Source organism: Geotrypetes seraphini, chromosome 2 (genome assembly GCF_902459505.1).
Source record: "Geotrypetes seraphini chromosome 2, aGeoSer1.1, whole genome shotgun sequence".
Taxonomy (NCBI): domain Eukaryota; kingdom Metazoa; phylum Chordata; class Amphibia; order Gymnophiona; family Dermophiidae; genus Geotrypetes; species Geotrypetes seraphini.
The window spans coordinates 129,580,523-129,597,695 of record NC_047085.1 but is presented as its reverse complement, the minus strand read 5'-3'; the positions used below and the strand labels follow the sequence as shown (position 1 = coordinate 129,597,695).

General features: G+C 42.3%; 1 protein-coding gene across 1 annotated transcript in view; it reads right to left on the bottom strand.

The window, feature by feature from the left end:
* Positions 1–17,173, bottom strand: part of GAREM1 (GRB2 associated regulator of MAPK1 subtype 1) — a 253,781-nt gene that overhangs the window by 184,166 nt on the left and 52,442 nt on the right. The window contains exon 2 of the mRNA XM_033934645.1: positions 1,828–1,968. Coding sequence (XP_033790536.1) covers positions 1,828–1,968 — 141 coding nt within the window. The remainder of the gene's footprint in view (positions 1–1,827; positions 1,969–17,173) is intronic.

Sequence of the window (17,173 nt, the reverse complement as noted above, 5' to 3'; positions counted from 1 at the left end):
CGATGAGATGCAGGCAAGTTGAGACTGATTCAGTCCTACAATTTTGAGTGTTCTCTATGTCAGCAGTTGACCAATTTAACACCGGTTATCAGAGGTGAGGGAGCATGAGTAGAGGAATGATGGTAATGAAAAGAGATGATTTGGGAAGAGCTTCCCCATGAAAGAGGAATATTAGCAAAAATGTGAAATGTTTGGTATATAGCCAAAAAGAACTGTTTCTGTGTTTAAAACTGGAGTTTCTCATTTGTTTTGATCAAGTAATGGTGGTGGTGGGGATCAGTAAAACTTATCTTCATTTTGATATCAGTGTGCATTTTAATTTAAAAATCATTAAGTCTACCTTACAAAGCTCAAACTTAGTGCTAGTTTTCAGAAAGTGTTTTCACTCTGTACGAAACCCATGCAGATGGAAGCAATTACAGGTGGAAGACTTCCAATCTGCAACTACTCAAAAGGATAACAAACCATGCACTCTTGCCCGGAACACAAACCGAATGGTGAACTCTGTCCAGCCTAGTTCAGAAACAATGCAACTCCTCATGGCTGCACAGATCAAGTAAAGAAAAAATCTGAACTGACTTCAGTACTGAGGAAAACTGAAAACAAACAAAACTGAATTAAAGAACTGTTTTGAACTTAATGTTAGATAACCCACATATTTTGCGCTTTACTAAACAGCGCTAGAGGTTTTTTAGCGCAGGCTGGCGAGGAAAATGCTCCGACGCTCACAGGAATTCTAAGAGCGTCAGTGTATTTTCCTCGCTGGCCCACACTAAAAACCTCTAGCGCCGTTTAGTAAAAGGAGCCCATAGAGAACTTTCCAAGATATGTTTAATTTCAACTGTCAAAAATCAGAATCAGCAATACCTGCTGGTATTCTCATGTTACTTACCAACAGATTTGAGATTCTGCCAAATTCAGGAACAAAATCCTAAATTTTCAGAGATTTTCTCTAACTTACTCCCCCTTTTTACAAAACCATAGTGCGGGTTTTAGCGCCAGCCGTGGCAGTAACAGCTCTGACGCTCATATGACCAGTGCTAAAAACTGTGCAATGGTTTTGTAAAAAGGGGGGGGGGGTTAATCCAAAAACTTAGGAGCAAAACTTATTAATTGATAGCAGGTGATTACATAGCTCCTTGCTAGTTGTACCCATTCTTTAAATATATCTTTTAAAAATACCATAGAAAAATGAAGGCATATAAAAGCCATCGGTCTATCCAGGCTACCTATCCATGAACCTATAAACACTACCCAATAGCTGGTTGCGCTTTTTATTCAGTACTGCTCCACATACAGAAATAATAGATTAAAAAAAAAAAAAAAAAAAAATTTATATAAGAAAAATGGAAAATGTAGGAATAAGACTAGAAAAAAACGAACCAAGAAAGAGTGAGATGATATTTAATGTTTTATAGCACTGCTGCTTTAAGACCTAATGTCTTTAGGTACTTATGACAATCTACACTAGTTTAAATGATTCAGCTTCTGCAGCTCTGTTCATTTTCTAGACGTGAACAAGCACTGAGGGAAAAATACTTTTCAAGAAATTGAAGACACGCAGTAATAAAGTATTAACTGTTGCCTCAGATTCAGCTAGGGACTGAAGAAGATATGGCCATTCCCTTATCAATTCATATTTTTCCTTCCTTCCTTCCTTGCCCTGCCAGGTCAATAATACAGGAAATAAGCTCAATATTGCTGCAGTTCATTCTCTTCTGGTTAACAGTACCTTTTAACTCCATCCTCTGAGACCTGAAACTGAAGGAAAACAAAACCATATTGGTTTAAAGAACTTGAAGTATTTCCTTCAGAAAAAGGGCTTACCTCCATAATGCACAGGAATTTCTATCTTTGGCCCAATGACATAATGACCCTCCTCCAGACTGTGAGCTGTGATGGTCGTCCATTGCCGACATGAATGAATCAGTAGATAGTCGTTCTCCCGAATGCCTTCTATGGATTCTCCTGTAAAAATATATTAGATTTCCTAAGTTAACTGATGACTGAGAAGCAATTTTCCACAATATAGGAGCTCTTTAAACTATCAATTATTTCGATAGCGCTACCAGACGCACGCAGCACTGCACAGAGTCACAAAGAAGAGGAAAACAGCCCCTGCTCAAAAGAGCTTACAATCTAAACAGACAAGACAAACAAACAGGATGTCATAGATACAGTTAAGGGGAACGGTTAATCAGCTGGTTGGGTTGGAGGACAGAGGAGTAGGGTTAAGGATTGAATGCTATATCAAAAAGGTGGGTTTTTAATCCAGGCATGGGGGAAGCTAGATGAAAGGAATGAAGTCTGAAATTTACTGGTAAGTTTGTTGACTTTGAAAATTTAGACTTATAAGGGATATAGCAAGTCCCAAGAAATCTTTCTCCCTTTTTTTTTCAACGGGATCTTGCCCATAAATGTTACCCACCATGGCAATCTCACCAGAAGACCATATCCAAAATCCAAATACTCCAACAACATAAAGAGCTCAGAGTCAATAACACTGGATTTCACTAACTACTTTTAATTTAAAAAAATAGGCACGATTTGAACACATATATATTTGGCATGCATGTCTCAGAGAATACTGTGCTCCTCATGTAACTTCCTCTTCAAGTGTGTCATCAATCCTTGGCATTTCAAAAGCATTTAATATGTGTGACCTGTACAGAAGGGCGGGGAACTGAATCTTGCACGGCTGCATCAAGAGAAATTTTAACAAAAATTCTTCTGTATACATATAAAGGTAATACCTTATTACATGAATTGGAACATAGCCCATTATATTAAACAGAAAGAGCTGAGATTCAAGGCTGCCTACCCACATCAGTTGCCCAGGAGATGACCCAGAGCATAAACAAATAGAAACTTTCATGGTTGTCAGCTTTCGAACAACAGAAGGGGGAAAAAAAAAAGATAAAATAAAATACTAGAAAATATTGCAGCAGCTAGCTCTGTGCCAACAATTTGGTCTCGTAGAGTGTTAATGTTCAAAACTGGTATGTAATTTTTCAGCCAAAAAGGAGAAGACAAAAACACCATCAAATGTTTCTCATACACCATTCACCGCTTCCAGCCCAATACTCTTCCATTCATAGTGCCAATAAATCCTTCAAAGAAGAAAAGTTCATGGCTATAATAAATTACACAAAATATTACACCAGAAGAACTTGTCAAAGGGCACAACACACTATTGGGGTAATTCTATAAACTGGCACCAAGATTTAGGGGGGGGGGGGGAAGATTCAGGGGCAATGTTAGGAAATTCTACTTTACGGAGAGGGTGGTGGATGCCTGGAATGCGCTCCCGAGAGAGGTGGTGGAGAGTAAAACTGTGACTGAGTTCAAAGAAGCGTGGAATGAACACAGAAGATTTAGAATCAGAAAATAATATTAAATATTGAACTAGGCCAGTTACTGGGCAGACTTGCACGGTCTGTGTCTGTGTATGGCCGTTTGGTGGAGGATGGGCAGGGGAGGGCTTCAATGGCTGGGAGGGTGTAGATGGGCTGGAGTAAGTCTTAACAGAGATTTCGGCAGTTGGAACCCAAGCACAGTACCGGGTAAAGCTTTGGATTCTCGCCCAGAAATAGCTAAGAAGAAAAAAAAAAAAAAATTTAAATTGAATCAGGTTGGGCAGACTGGATGGACCATTCGGGTCTTTATCTGCCGTCATCTACTATGTTACTATGTTATTAGAACACATGGGCATTAAAACTTTAACACACATTATGGGGATTAGCATGTATTAAATGCTTAGAAGCCCTTAGGTATATAATGGGCTTCTTAGCATTTAGGCCTGGATTCTATAAACGGCGCTGTTGTTGGCAACCACCATAAAAATGGCACTGATCATGTGTTAATCATGCGACGGCGCTGTTTATAGAATCGCGGCTTCGGAAAAGGTAGGAGCCGGAAATGTAAGCCAGGGTTTTCAAGGCATACATTTCCAGTGCCCAGCTTTTACATAATTCGCAGCTACAGAGGCGCTTTACGGTGTCTAATGCCAATTCTGGCATTAGCCACGCCTACAGTGGCATTAGCTATCATAAAGCACTTCTGTAGGCACAATTCAGGTACTATTTTTGGGGCGCTGGCAGACGCCTACATTTTTGCATTTTTTCTGTTTAAAAATGGCATTTTCAACTTAAGTTAGGCACCATTAGTCCTAATAACTGAGTGGAGGCCCTAATGCTGCTTGATGAATTCTCCTCTTAGTACCACAATGGGGCACACTTAGCATCAGTTCTATAATAGCTTCTGGGCATGCCTAAGTCAGAATAGAATATTAGCACTTAGCCACTTCAGCTCTGAAAGTTAGGTATACCAACTTATATCAATGATTGGTGTAAATTGATGTGCCCAAGTGCGTCATGCAACATATACAACTGATAGTATTTTCTATGTTGTCTACATCATTTTGGTGACACACCTATGCACCATCTATGTACAGTATACAGCTCCTTTGAAATTGCATATTAAGGGGCAGATTCAAGAAATTGCGCCAAAAATTAGACACAAAAAATATGGGCACTAAGGCTCCTATTCTGTAAGCGGTGCCTAAGACAAAAGGTGTCAAGGAGTGCAGCACATAGCATTGTGTAATTTATAGAATCGCACCTAGTGGCACCTAAAATGGACTTAGGCGCACCCTATTTATGCCAGGGTTTTCTTGGCCTAAATATCGATGCTTAAGTCCACTTTAGGCACCTACAGACAAAGCATGCCCAAGATCCTAGCAAGGACTGCAGCAGAACGTGACTTGGGGGTGATCATTAGTGAAGACATGAAGACTGCCAATCAAGTGGAGAAAGCTTCATCCAAGGTCAGACAAATCATGAATTGTATCCGTAGAAGTTTCGTCAGCCGTAAGCCCGAGGTCATAATGCCGTTGTACAGATCCATGGTGAGACCCCATCTGGAATATTGTGTACAATTCTGGAGGCCACATTATCAAAAAGACGTGCTGAGAGTTGAGTTGGTCCAGCGAATGGCCACCAGGATGGTCTCAGGATTCATGGATCTCCCGTATGAGGAACGGCTGGGTAAGTTGCAGCTATACTCACTCGAGGAACGCAGAGAAAGGGGAGACATGATCGAGATGCTCAAATATGTCACGGGCCGTATCGAGGTGGAAGAAGATCTCTTTTTTCTTAAAGGACCCAAGGCAACAAGAGGGCATATGTTGAAAATCAGGGGAGGGAAATTTCATGCTGACACCAGAAAATATTTCTTCACCGAAAGGGTGGTTGATCGCTGGAATAATCTTCCATTACAGGTAATCGAGGCTAGCAGCATGCCAGATTTTAAGAAAATATGGGATTGGCATGTGGGATCTCTTCATGGAGGAAGTTAGGGGGTGGGTCATTAGTGTGGGCAGACTAGATGGGCCGTGGCCCTTTTCTGACGTCATTTTCTATGTTTCTATTTTCTGGTAGGCAATTTGGACTAGGTGCCTACCAAGTTAGGCACCTACCTCTCAATTCATTTTAATTTAAGCCACTTAAGAGCTATTATTAGTACTTAAGGCCAATTGGCACCTAACTTAATAATTAAAAGGGCCATGCAGCTTTAACTGGGTGGCTAATAACATTGGGTGATGTAGAAGCCCATTTGATATAATGGAAGTGAGGAGGGGGGTTGGAGTGAGTAGGGAAAATAAGAGAGAGGTAGCAACAAGAAGGTTGAGAGGGATAAGCGGTAGGAATAAGAAGGGATTGGTGGAAAGAAGGGAGTGGGTGGAGTTGAGAAGGAGCAAGGAAACTGAGAATTGACGGGGAGAAGAAGTTATATAAGGAAAAGAGTAGGAGTACAGTGCAGGAGAGTTTGCCGATTAATTTTGTATTAAAAATTTACCTTTCCTGCATTGGCTGTCGTCAGGTTTGCTATTTTTGGCAGTCGGGAGCAGTGAGGAGATCTTGGTGGTGAGATTTCATTGGCAGGCTAGTGTCTGTACTCCTAGGGTGCAGTGGGTGCTATTTTCTTTTAGGCGCAAAGGCAATGTCAGTCACGGGGGGAAAAGAGCCTGGTGTTGTTATGGGGTGCTTAGCGAAGTAATTTCCTGTTTCATGGTTGGATTGGCAGGGGCGAGTATATCGGTATTTGATGGGAGGAGGGACAGCTCGGGAGATGATTAGAGTGAGGTTTGTGGAAATTTGCTGGCTCACGGTTTTTTGTTAAAGGTTCTTATTGTCAGTGCGGGTAGGTGGGAATTGGCTGAAGTTCTTTTAGGGTTAGGGGGTTGCAGTATAATAGTTGGGGGGCAGTGTGAGCTGACCGTTGAAGGGAGTGGGGGGAGTTTGTGAGTGAGTTGGTGGCAGGGAAAACAGTATTGGGAGTAATTTGCTGGCAGACTTGTGATTACTGAGCATTGGTAGTGCTGGTTACAGGGCCTGGGTAATATCCGGATTTCCGGATCCTCTGGATAGGCCCGGATCCTCAAAAAAAAATCAGAGCTCTGGTTGTAAATACTACAGCTCTTTCAGAGTTTGCTTACATTTAGTTGGACTCTTTATTAAGGTGTGGGTGCCTTTTCAATTAAGTAGGGGTTGGTGCAGGTGGGTACAATGTGTGCAGTGCGGAAGCAGACGGCTGGGAATAAGGGTAAGAAGGGTGGTAAAAAGGGCTCTGGGAGCAGGGTTAATTTGGGCTCAGGAAAGAAAAAATCTGGGGGGTGCAAAACCAATGGTCGTGGTGAAGGAGTGGCACGACAAGCAGCCCGCCCAGACAAAATAGTGGAGGAAACTAATGGAGGGCACGTGGAAGCTACTTCGATACAGGTAGCCAACACGTCTGCAGCAGCAACAGAAAACAGTGGGACTCCGGAGTTGGCTGTGCCTAGTACCAGTGCTCCTGCAGCACCACAGACATCTGGTGAGTTGGTGCAATCATTTCTGGCTTCTTTGGGTGAAGTGGGGGGGGGGGGGGAATGCTTCAAGGGTGGGTGGGTCTTCTGAGTTACATTGGTCAGAGCGGAAGACGCTGCGGAAGAACGAGAATCAATTTCTGAAGCACTCGTGAAAAGTAGTGAAGTGAATGGATGTAGAAAAATGTCAGAAGCGAAATATAGGGGCTGCTACTTTAGCGGTTTGGGAGTCTTCAGACTCGTCGGATTCCTCGCAGTCCTCTTCCTCCTCGGAGGAGGACGAGGTGATATCTAGCCAGGTTAGGACAGCGGCTGGAGTGGCTAACATTACTGAGTGGGGCACCAGGAATATCTCAACAAGGGCACACAGTGGAAGCAAAAAATTTTGAGGGGAAAATTTATTGATTTCTTTACTCTGTTATCCAGGGACAGGGAAGGAAATCAGAATAAGAAGATAGTAAGAAAAAGACAGGCAGGGTAGCCAAGAATATATTTAATTGGTTATTGGGATTTAATGTGCTTCCTAGTGTTTTAGATGAGGCTCGGCCTGAGTTGTATCCTGGGTTATTGTGATATGCGGATTTGATTCTCCGAGCTTCTAGGATGTATGGAGGGTGGTTCTGGTTAAACTATTATGAGCAGTTTAGAAAAAGTTTAGTACGGGATAAAGCGGATTGTTGGGGTGTACGAGATGTGGACTTGTGATTGGCAGAGATGACTTCTTCTCATGTGAATTCCTTTTGGGCCCCAGGTTCCGCATCTGGATTATTTGGGCATGGAGGAGTCAGTCAGGGAGAGGCCTTTGGGTGTCACCGAGGGTCGCAGCCTGCAGTAGGATATGGGGGTGTGGCGAGGATTTGGTTTTAGGGGAGGACCTGCTGTCGCCGCATGTTTTCAATTCAATGCAGGGGCGCTGCAGTCGGGCCTAATCATTTCCGGTATATGGATGCAGCTAGTGTGTGGGGAGTCATCCCGCCTTTCGTTGCCCAGGAAATGGGCAGGTTGGATGAGGAATGCTTGTGGGCAGTTCGGGGTCCTTTGCTTCAATGGGTGGTGGACAAGGCTCCTTCCCCCATTAATACTTTGGCTTTGCAGAAGTGGTTGGCAGGTTATCTGAATAGGGGGGATGCATATCTTTTGGATGTTGGATTTTCTGAGGGTTTCCCTAAACCGTTTGAAGGGCCACCATTAATTTTGCGTGCGTGTAATGCTCGATCAATTTTCCTGCACCGTGAAGTTGTACGCACTAAATTACAAAAAGAACTTGAGTTGGGTAGGATTGCGGGGCCCTTTGGGGAACCTCCCTTGGTGGATTTTGTTGTATCTCTGCTGGGGATAATTCCAAAAAAGGAGCCCGGTAGTTTTCGGCTCATACAAAACTTATCTTATCCAGCAGGAAGTAGTGTCAATGATTTCATTGGCCACCAGTTCTGTAAAGTGCAGTATGTTTCGTTGGATGAGGCAGTTAATTTAGTGTGTGCATTCGGTCCAGAAGCCTTGATGGCAAAGGCTGATATTCAATCGGCCTTTCGTTTGTTACCGGTTCATCCAACTGCATTGCACCTTTTGGGTTTTCAATTTGAGGAATAATTTTATTTTGACAAATGTATACCTATGGGGTATTCCATTTCTTGTACTTATTTTGAAGCCTTTTCTACTTTTGTGCATTGGGTGGTAGTCAGTGTTCCCTCTAAGCGGGCGGGTGTTGTGAGCAAACTTTTTTCACTGTGAGCTAAAAATATCGGGCGCCAGCAAGTTATGAGCCAAATAAATATGTTGTCAAAGTTGCTGATACATGAGGACGAGGTATTCAAAGGAATTTTAGGCCTACACGCTAAATTAAATAACGTTAAATAATATTTTTAAGAACACAAAACAACGCATTAATTCTTGAAAGTACAAAATTCTTTATTTTTATTTTTTTTTACCAGAAAAACTCAAATTTATTTTAAAACAGTCTACAGAAATTGTAGGGATGAAATGATATCTTAATAAATGTCTACTATTAAATCTGTCCACCCGGATGTCTCCAGAGCCACCCAATTATAAAGAAAAGAATTTTTGAAATGAAAACTTAGAGTGATTGCTCTGGAGGCATCTTTTTTACTTAAAATTCCCCTGTAAATGTTTAGTTAAACTGCATGATACAAAATTTGTGTTCTGGGATTTTTGCTATCATCTCTTCGAGATTTCACTATCATCTTTTCTCTGTGGTCATTGATGATTTCTGATTTCTCTAAATTATCTTAATTGCAGATATTAATACAATTCTCCTCCTTTTGTTTAACTGAGTACTCATCTTACGTATAGAATTTTTATGTTCATACTATAGTGCCTCCGATTAATATCACAGTTGTGACCAATGTTCCAAATTGTTACTCTGGATGCTAAAAAGAGCTGTAAAGCTTATAAAATAATTTTTATAGAACAGTTGGACAGATAATAAAATGACAGAGTTATGGAACTTGGAATGTTTTCTTTAGCACCCTCTTTATGTGACCTTGAGCAAGTCTCTTAACCTGTTATATTCAAATTTTCTATCTCCTTGCATGTGACACAAAGAAGAGTTTCTGCATGGTCACTGACCTGAAAGCTTTTTGACCTGACAGACAGTAAGAAGAGGCAGTGTGCCCTTCTCCTAACATCTGACATGGAACCTATTATTTTTTTTTTTAAATAATTCCTGACACCAAAAGTCATATTTCTAGTGATTCAGATTTCTGTATAGAAAAATCCCGTTTACATAATGTCCGGGTACATCCATTAGCTCACTCCCAGCTTAGGTTAGTTCATTTGTTAAAGAAGTGCAATTAAGCTCCTGACAAGATAACTCATGTCCTTGAAAATCCATGTCTCAATGAACTGGTTAATCTATAAGTCTTCTGTCATTTTTAAAGTTTCTAATGTGATGTTAATGACTAGCTTAGCTGCTGAGTTGTTAATTAATTAAAATGGATTTTAAAAAGAAAATCTTTCTGTTCATCTCCTTCTAGCCTAAAAGAACGGTGATACAGCAGTTAAAAAAAATTAAGATAGTGGCACTGCCCTAAAATTGCTCTATCTGGGAGTTGATTCAGGAATGCATAAGGCAGTGGCATAGCGGGGTGCTCTCAGTCCCAGCCCTTCCTTCCCCATATTTCAGCGCCAGTCTGTAGACTTTTGACCATCAGCAGCGTCAGTTGCACATGCTGTCTTGGGTGGACCGGAAGCTTTCCCTCTGCAGGCGTCCAGCCTCTGCCGAGACAGGAAGCTGAAGCAGAGGGGAAACTTCTGGGACTGCAGAAGGCAGCGTGTCCAACCGACTGATGCTGCTGGCGGCCCGGGGTTCGAAGGCAAGGACTGGAAGAAAGGAAAAAGGTCCACGTCCTTCGCGGGGTAAATTTTAATAGCCTTTGTGCTCTACTTACTTAGAAGTAAGGCCTTGAGGCTGTTAGCTTTGGCCTCATTAAGAGAAGTCGATTTTCGAACAGACTTAGCCAGCAGATGGCGCTGTGCTGAGCGGCTGCTGGTGAGTCTGGAAGATTGGGCATAATTCTCAATATCTTTTCCTTGGGCTGAAAAAGCTAATGCCGAAGCTGCACCTTTTGCTTCCCCTCAGCTGCTGGGGGGAATTCAGTGGCTGCAAACACATAACGCAAGTCACTGAATCCCCCCCATTGCCCCAGGTACATTTCAGACCAGAGCTGGAGAGAAGAGCTGATTGACTGTGTGTGCGCTGTGACGAGAAACTTGTGCGCTGCGAAGTAATATTTTGTGCGCCAGCGCACGCCAGCGCAGCTTAGCGGGAACACTGGTGGTAGTACAAGTCAGTGGAATGATGTCTGTGGTACATTATTTGGATGATTTTTTGTTTGTAGGGGCTGCTGCTTCAGCTCAATGTGCTGGCTTGAGGCCGGTCTTTCAGGCAGTAACTACGGAATTAGGGATCCCATTAGCGGTAGACAAATGCGAGGGACCACAGACGTCCTTGATATTCTTGGGCATTGAATTGAACTCCATTCGGATGGAATCCCGCCTTCCCATGGCTAAGGTGCAGGCCTTGGTTGAGGCCATTGGGTCAGCCTTTAAGAAGCACAAGCTAACATTATAAGAAATTCAGTTCTTAATAGGTCATTTGAATTTTGCAGTACGTGTGATTCCCTTGGGGAGGGTTTTTTCTAAGAGATTAGCTCTGTTGTCAGTGGGCTTATGTAAGCAGTATTTTAAAGTCTGACTGACAAAGGCAGTTCGGGAAGATTTGTAATTATGGCATTCCTTTTTACTTTCTGCTAATGGAGTGCACATATGGCAACAACCCTTGGTTTCGAACGTTGATCTGCAATTCTTTACAGATGCTGCGGGGGGAGTTGGGTTTGGTGTTTACTTTGGTGGGGCTTAGTGTGCTCAACCATGGCCAGGTTGGTGGAGGACACTTGGCCTCGGTTCCAATATTGCTTTACAGGAATTGTTTCCGGTATGGGTAGCACTGGAAATATGGGGTCCACGATTGGCAAATAAAAGAGTGGTCATATTTTCTGACAATTCAGCTGTGGTTTATGCACTTAATCACCAGTCAGCTAGATGTCCCAAGTTAGTGGAACTGTTGAGATTGATTGTCCTGTATTGCTTGTGCTTGAATGTTTATCTGTCTGTGCGACATGTGCCTGAGGTAGAGAATGAAATTGCTGATGCCCTTTCTCGTTTGCAGTGGGCTCATATCCCGGCACTGGCTCTAGAGGCGGTCAGCTTCTCTACACCGATGCAGTAGTATCTGTGGCATACCTTCCAGAGGACGGTCAGTGGTTGTTGCAACGCTCCTTAGCATTCAACACATGGAAATCGTGGACATTCCTACATCTTCTGGGCCCATAAATATGCACAGGAATCTCGTTGAGGGCACAATCTGGGCCTGGCAGAGTATGGCATTTGAATTTGCTGGTTGGCCATTTGAGGAATGTGTTGGGAACAGCTGTTGCCTACCCTGCATCAAGCCAGCCATTTTTCTTCTCCAGTGCTCATACTGGTACATTTGGGGGGCAATGATTTATATACAGTAAAAGGGGTTGAGTTAATAAGACAAATAAAACAAGATTTATTGTCTGTTTCTTGCTCCTTTCCAGCTGCCCGTATTGTTTGGTCTCATATTATTCCGCGGCAATGCTGGAAGGGAGCACAAAAGCCTTCTGTAGATTGTCTGGGTTTATTTTACCAGATGGGGTACATTTATCAGATATTGGGGTGAATATTTTCCTGAGTGGGATACAGGATTTATTGCAGAGTTGTTTGGTGGGCTAGTTGGCCGCAGTTGGTGGGGGATAGCAGTGACAAGAAAGATTCTATCACTGCTTGTGACCTTGAGAAGAGCATTTATCAGAAAGCGGACTGAAGATTTTAAAGATATCCTCGTGGGCGGCACTGCCACAAGTTGAGGTGGCTTGACGACATCATAAGTCACCGACAATTATAAGAGAAAAGGGTTGGGAGATAATGGAGTTAGTTTCAATACCGGATAGCTCCTGGAGATACATCCGCAAAATATGGTTGTAAATGTTGGATATTTGTTATATGTTCAAGAAAGTTATGAAGTTAATATGCAAGATAATAATAAAGAAATAAAGCTGCAGCCAACTTTTGCCCATTTAAATGGTGTCATGGAATTATTTAATAGTAATAAGAGAAATATATAAGAGAAAGGCTGCTGTATGAGTCCCAATGTTAAGTTAGGTGCACAAATGGCACTATTCTATAATTTGTGTGCCACTTTTGTGTGTTAGTCAGAAATTTGTGCACACAACTTTATAGAATCCAGCCCTAAATGACTTAATTGTGCACCTAGCACTTGCACACATTACTTCCAATTATGGATGCCAATCACTTAGGAAAGTGCTAATATTCTGCAACATATGAGCACTATTGGTACCTAAATATAGGCATTGGCTTCTAGAATTGCCTTTATTCCAATGACTTCCTCTTCTCCTCCAAAAAAGTCCTTTAACAACAAAATAAAAATCTTTTACAGTTCCTTGCAGTCCTGATTTCTTTTCTGTAATAAACGTGCAAGAATAATTGTTCTCTTTTAAAAGAGATCCTTGCTTCAGTGCTGCTGTTAAAGGCTCAGTAAGTAATACATGTGCTAACACAATACAAGAATACTAATTATCATTTTGCATGGCAAGTACGCTAAACTTGGCACTATCCTAGGACTGCTGAGTTAAAGGATAAAATAATCTTGGCTTTTATCAAAAAGGAAAATGTATACACCCAAACACCTTTTTACCTTGGGGACTGTAGCTTCAAAGGTGTAGTGACAAGTCAGAGTTAGGTTCAGTATCATCATACCATGTTTATCATGTTATGTTTTACCATGCTTTGTTATACACTTTTGGCAGTTTTGATGATCGCGATTTTGACTATTCGTAATTTTTTTACCTGCCCCTCCCCCCCAGAAAATCACTTGGAGGCAGCCCGCATCAACCAGAACCAGCCCCGGGACTTGGATCAGGGCGAGGAGGAGGAGATGGTGATCGGAGGAGGAGGAGACGATCGGAGGCGAGCAGCTGCCCCAGGAACACAGCCCTCAGCTGTGGACGCAGCTCCGGTGGCAACTTCAGGCACGGATCTTACCTGGTTGTCTAGCAATGACGCCATCTTCCTACACTCCTGCCCCAAGCAGAGCCGTGCTGTGAGTTCCTGTGGTCTCACAAGACTATAACGGGAATATCCGTTGTAGTCTCGTGAGACCACGGGCACTCACAGGTAAGGTCCGGGTCAGAGTCGGTCCAAAAGTTATTTGAGAATTTTCCTTATTCGTGGGACGGCTCTGCCCCTAAACCCCGCAAATACAGAGGGGGGGAGTGTACATGTAAACGTGTAACCTGTTCTGAGCTCTCCTGGGAGGGTGGGATATAATAACAAACAACTAAATAAATAAATAAATCTTTATTAACTACACTGACAGGATTTCCAAAAACGCTTCCTACAGGGGAGTGCCACAGCCTGCAGAGCTGCCCTTTTCACTGTAGAAAGGTAACAGAATACCACTAAGGCCAAGACTGGATTCTAAAAGCTTTTTCAGCAGTACTATTCTTCCCAGTAGGAATACTCTTCTTTCATCTCATCAGCATTTACGGGGTCTCAAGATTGGCAATTCTGTTCCAAGTGCATAAGGTCACTGGAATGTGTGCCAACCATAAACTGTCCCTACTGTGCATTCACTGACTTCTGTTCTGCAAACCTCTGCTCTATGCAAAAAAAATGTACTACATGCATGTAATTGGGACAGACTATCCCTCAAACTGGGCTGAGTCCATTATTTAAAGGGGGAATAAAAGACCAGGTTGTAAAGTCTCCAGTTATCTGGCTAGTTACGAGGCTCAGAAACATTGCAGACATTAGGCCACTGTATTCAATAACATGTTAAACGTGGAAAGATATCTGTACAAGTCTGAATCCAAAAAATATAATGTTCTTATTTTATTTTTCAGTTTTTAATTAAATTTATGGTCATTCACATCTTTTGTAAGCCATTCCAATCTCTTAAATGGATCAGAATGTAAATAAGCAATTTTTCTTCTTTTTCTAATTGTTATTATTAATAAAAGACACAGTACTCATAAAAGTGGCACTGAATATCAGAGGCTTACAAGCCAAGAGCTTGCGCCTTGGATTATGTGGGTTAACTGGAATCAGTCTTCCTCCCTCCCTGGCCTCTGGGACCCCCCAATGGCATAACAGAAATTCCTCTCTCTCTCCCCCCCCCACCATACACACACACATACATGTAAGTATACCCCTATGGGCCTACCTTTAGGTCCCTGGTGGTTGAGTAGATCATCAGGGCAAGAGTGAACTGACCTCCACTCGCTCTTGCCTTGATATATTTTTGGAGAGTCATTTTGCCCCCACCCCATAGACAGACAGATACTGTTGATCCATTTTGTGTAATTCTTACCAACTTGCATTGGGTTAGATAGAACATCAACATAAAGGGGATGTGAAGGAGTCTATAAGACATTACCACTCCCCCTGCTGGATACTCCCTCATAATGCCAGTCACCTTAATATAAGTAACTCCTCCTTAGGGGAAGTGATACAGGAAGGAGGAGGCAGGGAGGCAGGAACCAAGAAGTATAATATGCCAAGCCTAGGGTTAACAGATATCTTTGAAAACTCAGACAGATTTCCAAATCCTGGTAGTTTGTCCAGGTTTGGAAGGACCCAAGCTCAGGGCTGAGTCTAGAGGGCTTCCGAGCATGCATGGATGTGACACAATGATATCACATGCATGCCTTTCCCTTCTCAGTTCATCCTGGGATGCACAGGGAGGGGCCTAAGACCCTGATTGGCTCAGTCGCCTAAGGCCCATCAGTTTGTGGGGATCCTGGCGGGAGGGGGGGGTTGTTTGGAGGGGGGATTCACGGCAGCAGGAGGGAGTGGACATCTCTCCTGCCTCTATTTTGGTTCCGGGGGTTGGGTGGAGTGGGGGAGGGGGGGAACTGTCATTGGAAGAGAAGTGGTGGCTCGCAATTTTTTAAAAATGGATCAGATATTGTGCGTTTGTAACACACGCATAACATCTGTGCCATTAAGAAAAAACAAAAACAAACAGCTGAGTGGCAGTTTGAGACTTCTCCTGCTGCTCAGCTGTTCAGGCTTCCCCAAACTAGTTCTGTGCATGTGTTAAAGTCACTCTCACAGCAACTGGTTGGACAATATTACGGCGAACCTCCATACAAATCATTTACATGGAAACTTATTGGAATTTCGATCTCTGTTCCAGGATTGGCCAAAAAAATCATCCCACAGCGACCTGCACGTCTTAGTGACCATGTTTTGTACATTTAGCCCTGACGGAGGCCAATATACCTTTTGTTGTTTAACACCTGTGAGTTGTTTTGAGGTCTGGCTTGGGCCAGACCCTATTGCCTGAGGAAAGTTGTTGAAAGACTGTGTTTGGGGCGTGGCAGCCACAAACCATTATCCATGTCTTGGGTCCTGTCAGCCACAGGCCCACCCCTCAGGTGCTGGAATTTTTCTTTACACAATACAATATGCTTGTGTGCTTGTGTCTGGCTGTTTGTATACCAGGCTAGACCCTTCCCTGCTTGCGCTGTCACAGGGGGGAATAGGACTTGTATACCACTATTTTGTGGTTACACATTCAAGAGGGGATGGAATTTCAATATTTCCTTGGGAAGTCAGTTTGCATATTTCCCTTTCATATGTGCAGTCCAGTCTAAAATCTCAACTACAAAACTCTCTTTTGTAAAAACCAAAACCATAATCTAATATTGCTCTTTATGAAAGCGCAAAGTGGCCATAATTGTCAAGCATATTCTGTTCCATGCCAATGTAACAGAATCAGGGCACAGAATTCAACAGCTGCTTGCAGCCTCACAAATCCATCTTTTTATTTCACTGTGGCTCATGGTGAATTAAAAAAAATAAATCAATCTAAATTTCACTTTTACTGTGTGAAATGAAAGGATAAATATTCTACTTACAGTGTGCTTATTGTCCAAAGCACTTTACAAAGAGAAAGCACAATTATCTCTCAATTACAACTGCAACTTGTACTACCTTCCTGGGAAGTGTGACAGCCCGAGTCACCCATGCTACGATTTAATGACACCTGTCAACGTCATCAGCCCAAACTATTAATTTTACTAAGATGCCACTCACTATCTTGCATTTTACATTAAAAATAAAAATAACATGTCATGCCAATTTTTTTCATTAGTTAATTTCAGGGTTTGAAACAAGTTAAAATAAATAAAAATAGTTGAGAAGTGAAAGCTAAAAGAATGTGAGCTCTAGAAGGGCACTGAAGATGCTAAGAGAAGCTCAGCTGCGCACAAGAGAGAATATTACCTTTTCTACAAAGTGGCTATCTGGAAAAATCCCCTGAAGAAGAACTGACAGATGCACGGGGAAAACAAAGCCATATGGTTGATGGTTAATTTTGTAAAAATGGCACAGTAACAACTGGGATTGAGGATTTGTATACCGCCTTTTTGTAGTTATACAACCACACTCAACATGGTTTACATATAGATACAACAATACAGTACAAAGCTAAGTACCTTGTGCTTTATTTTTCTAGTTATTTTTTATGACACAATATTAACAGAAGCTAGAAGTATCGCTTTGAGTGTGTACTGGAGGTCTTGTCACTATAAGTATTAGTATACAGAATATAGAAGAAATTTATAAATACAGTAGTACCTTGGATTACGAGTATAATCCGTTCCAGGAGCATGCTCGTAATCCAAAATGCTCGTTTATCAAAGCGAGTTTCCCCATAGGAAATAATGGAAACTCGCTTTGATG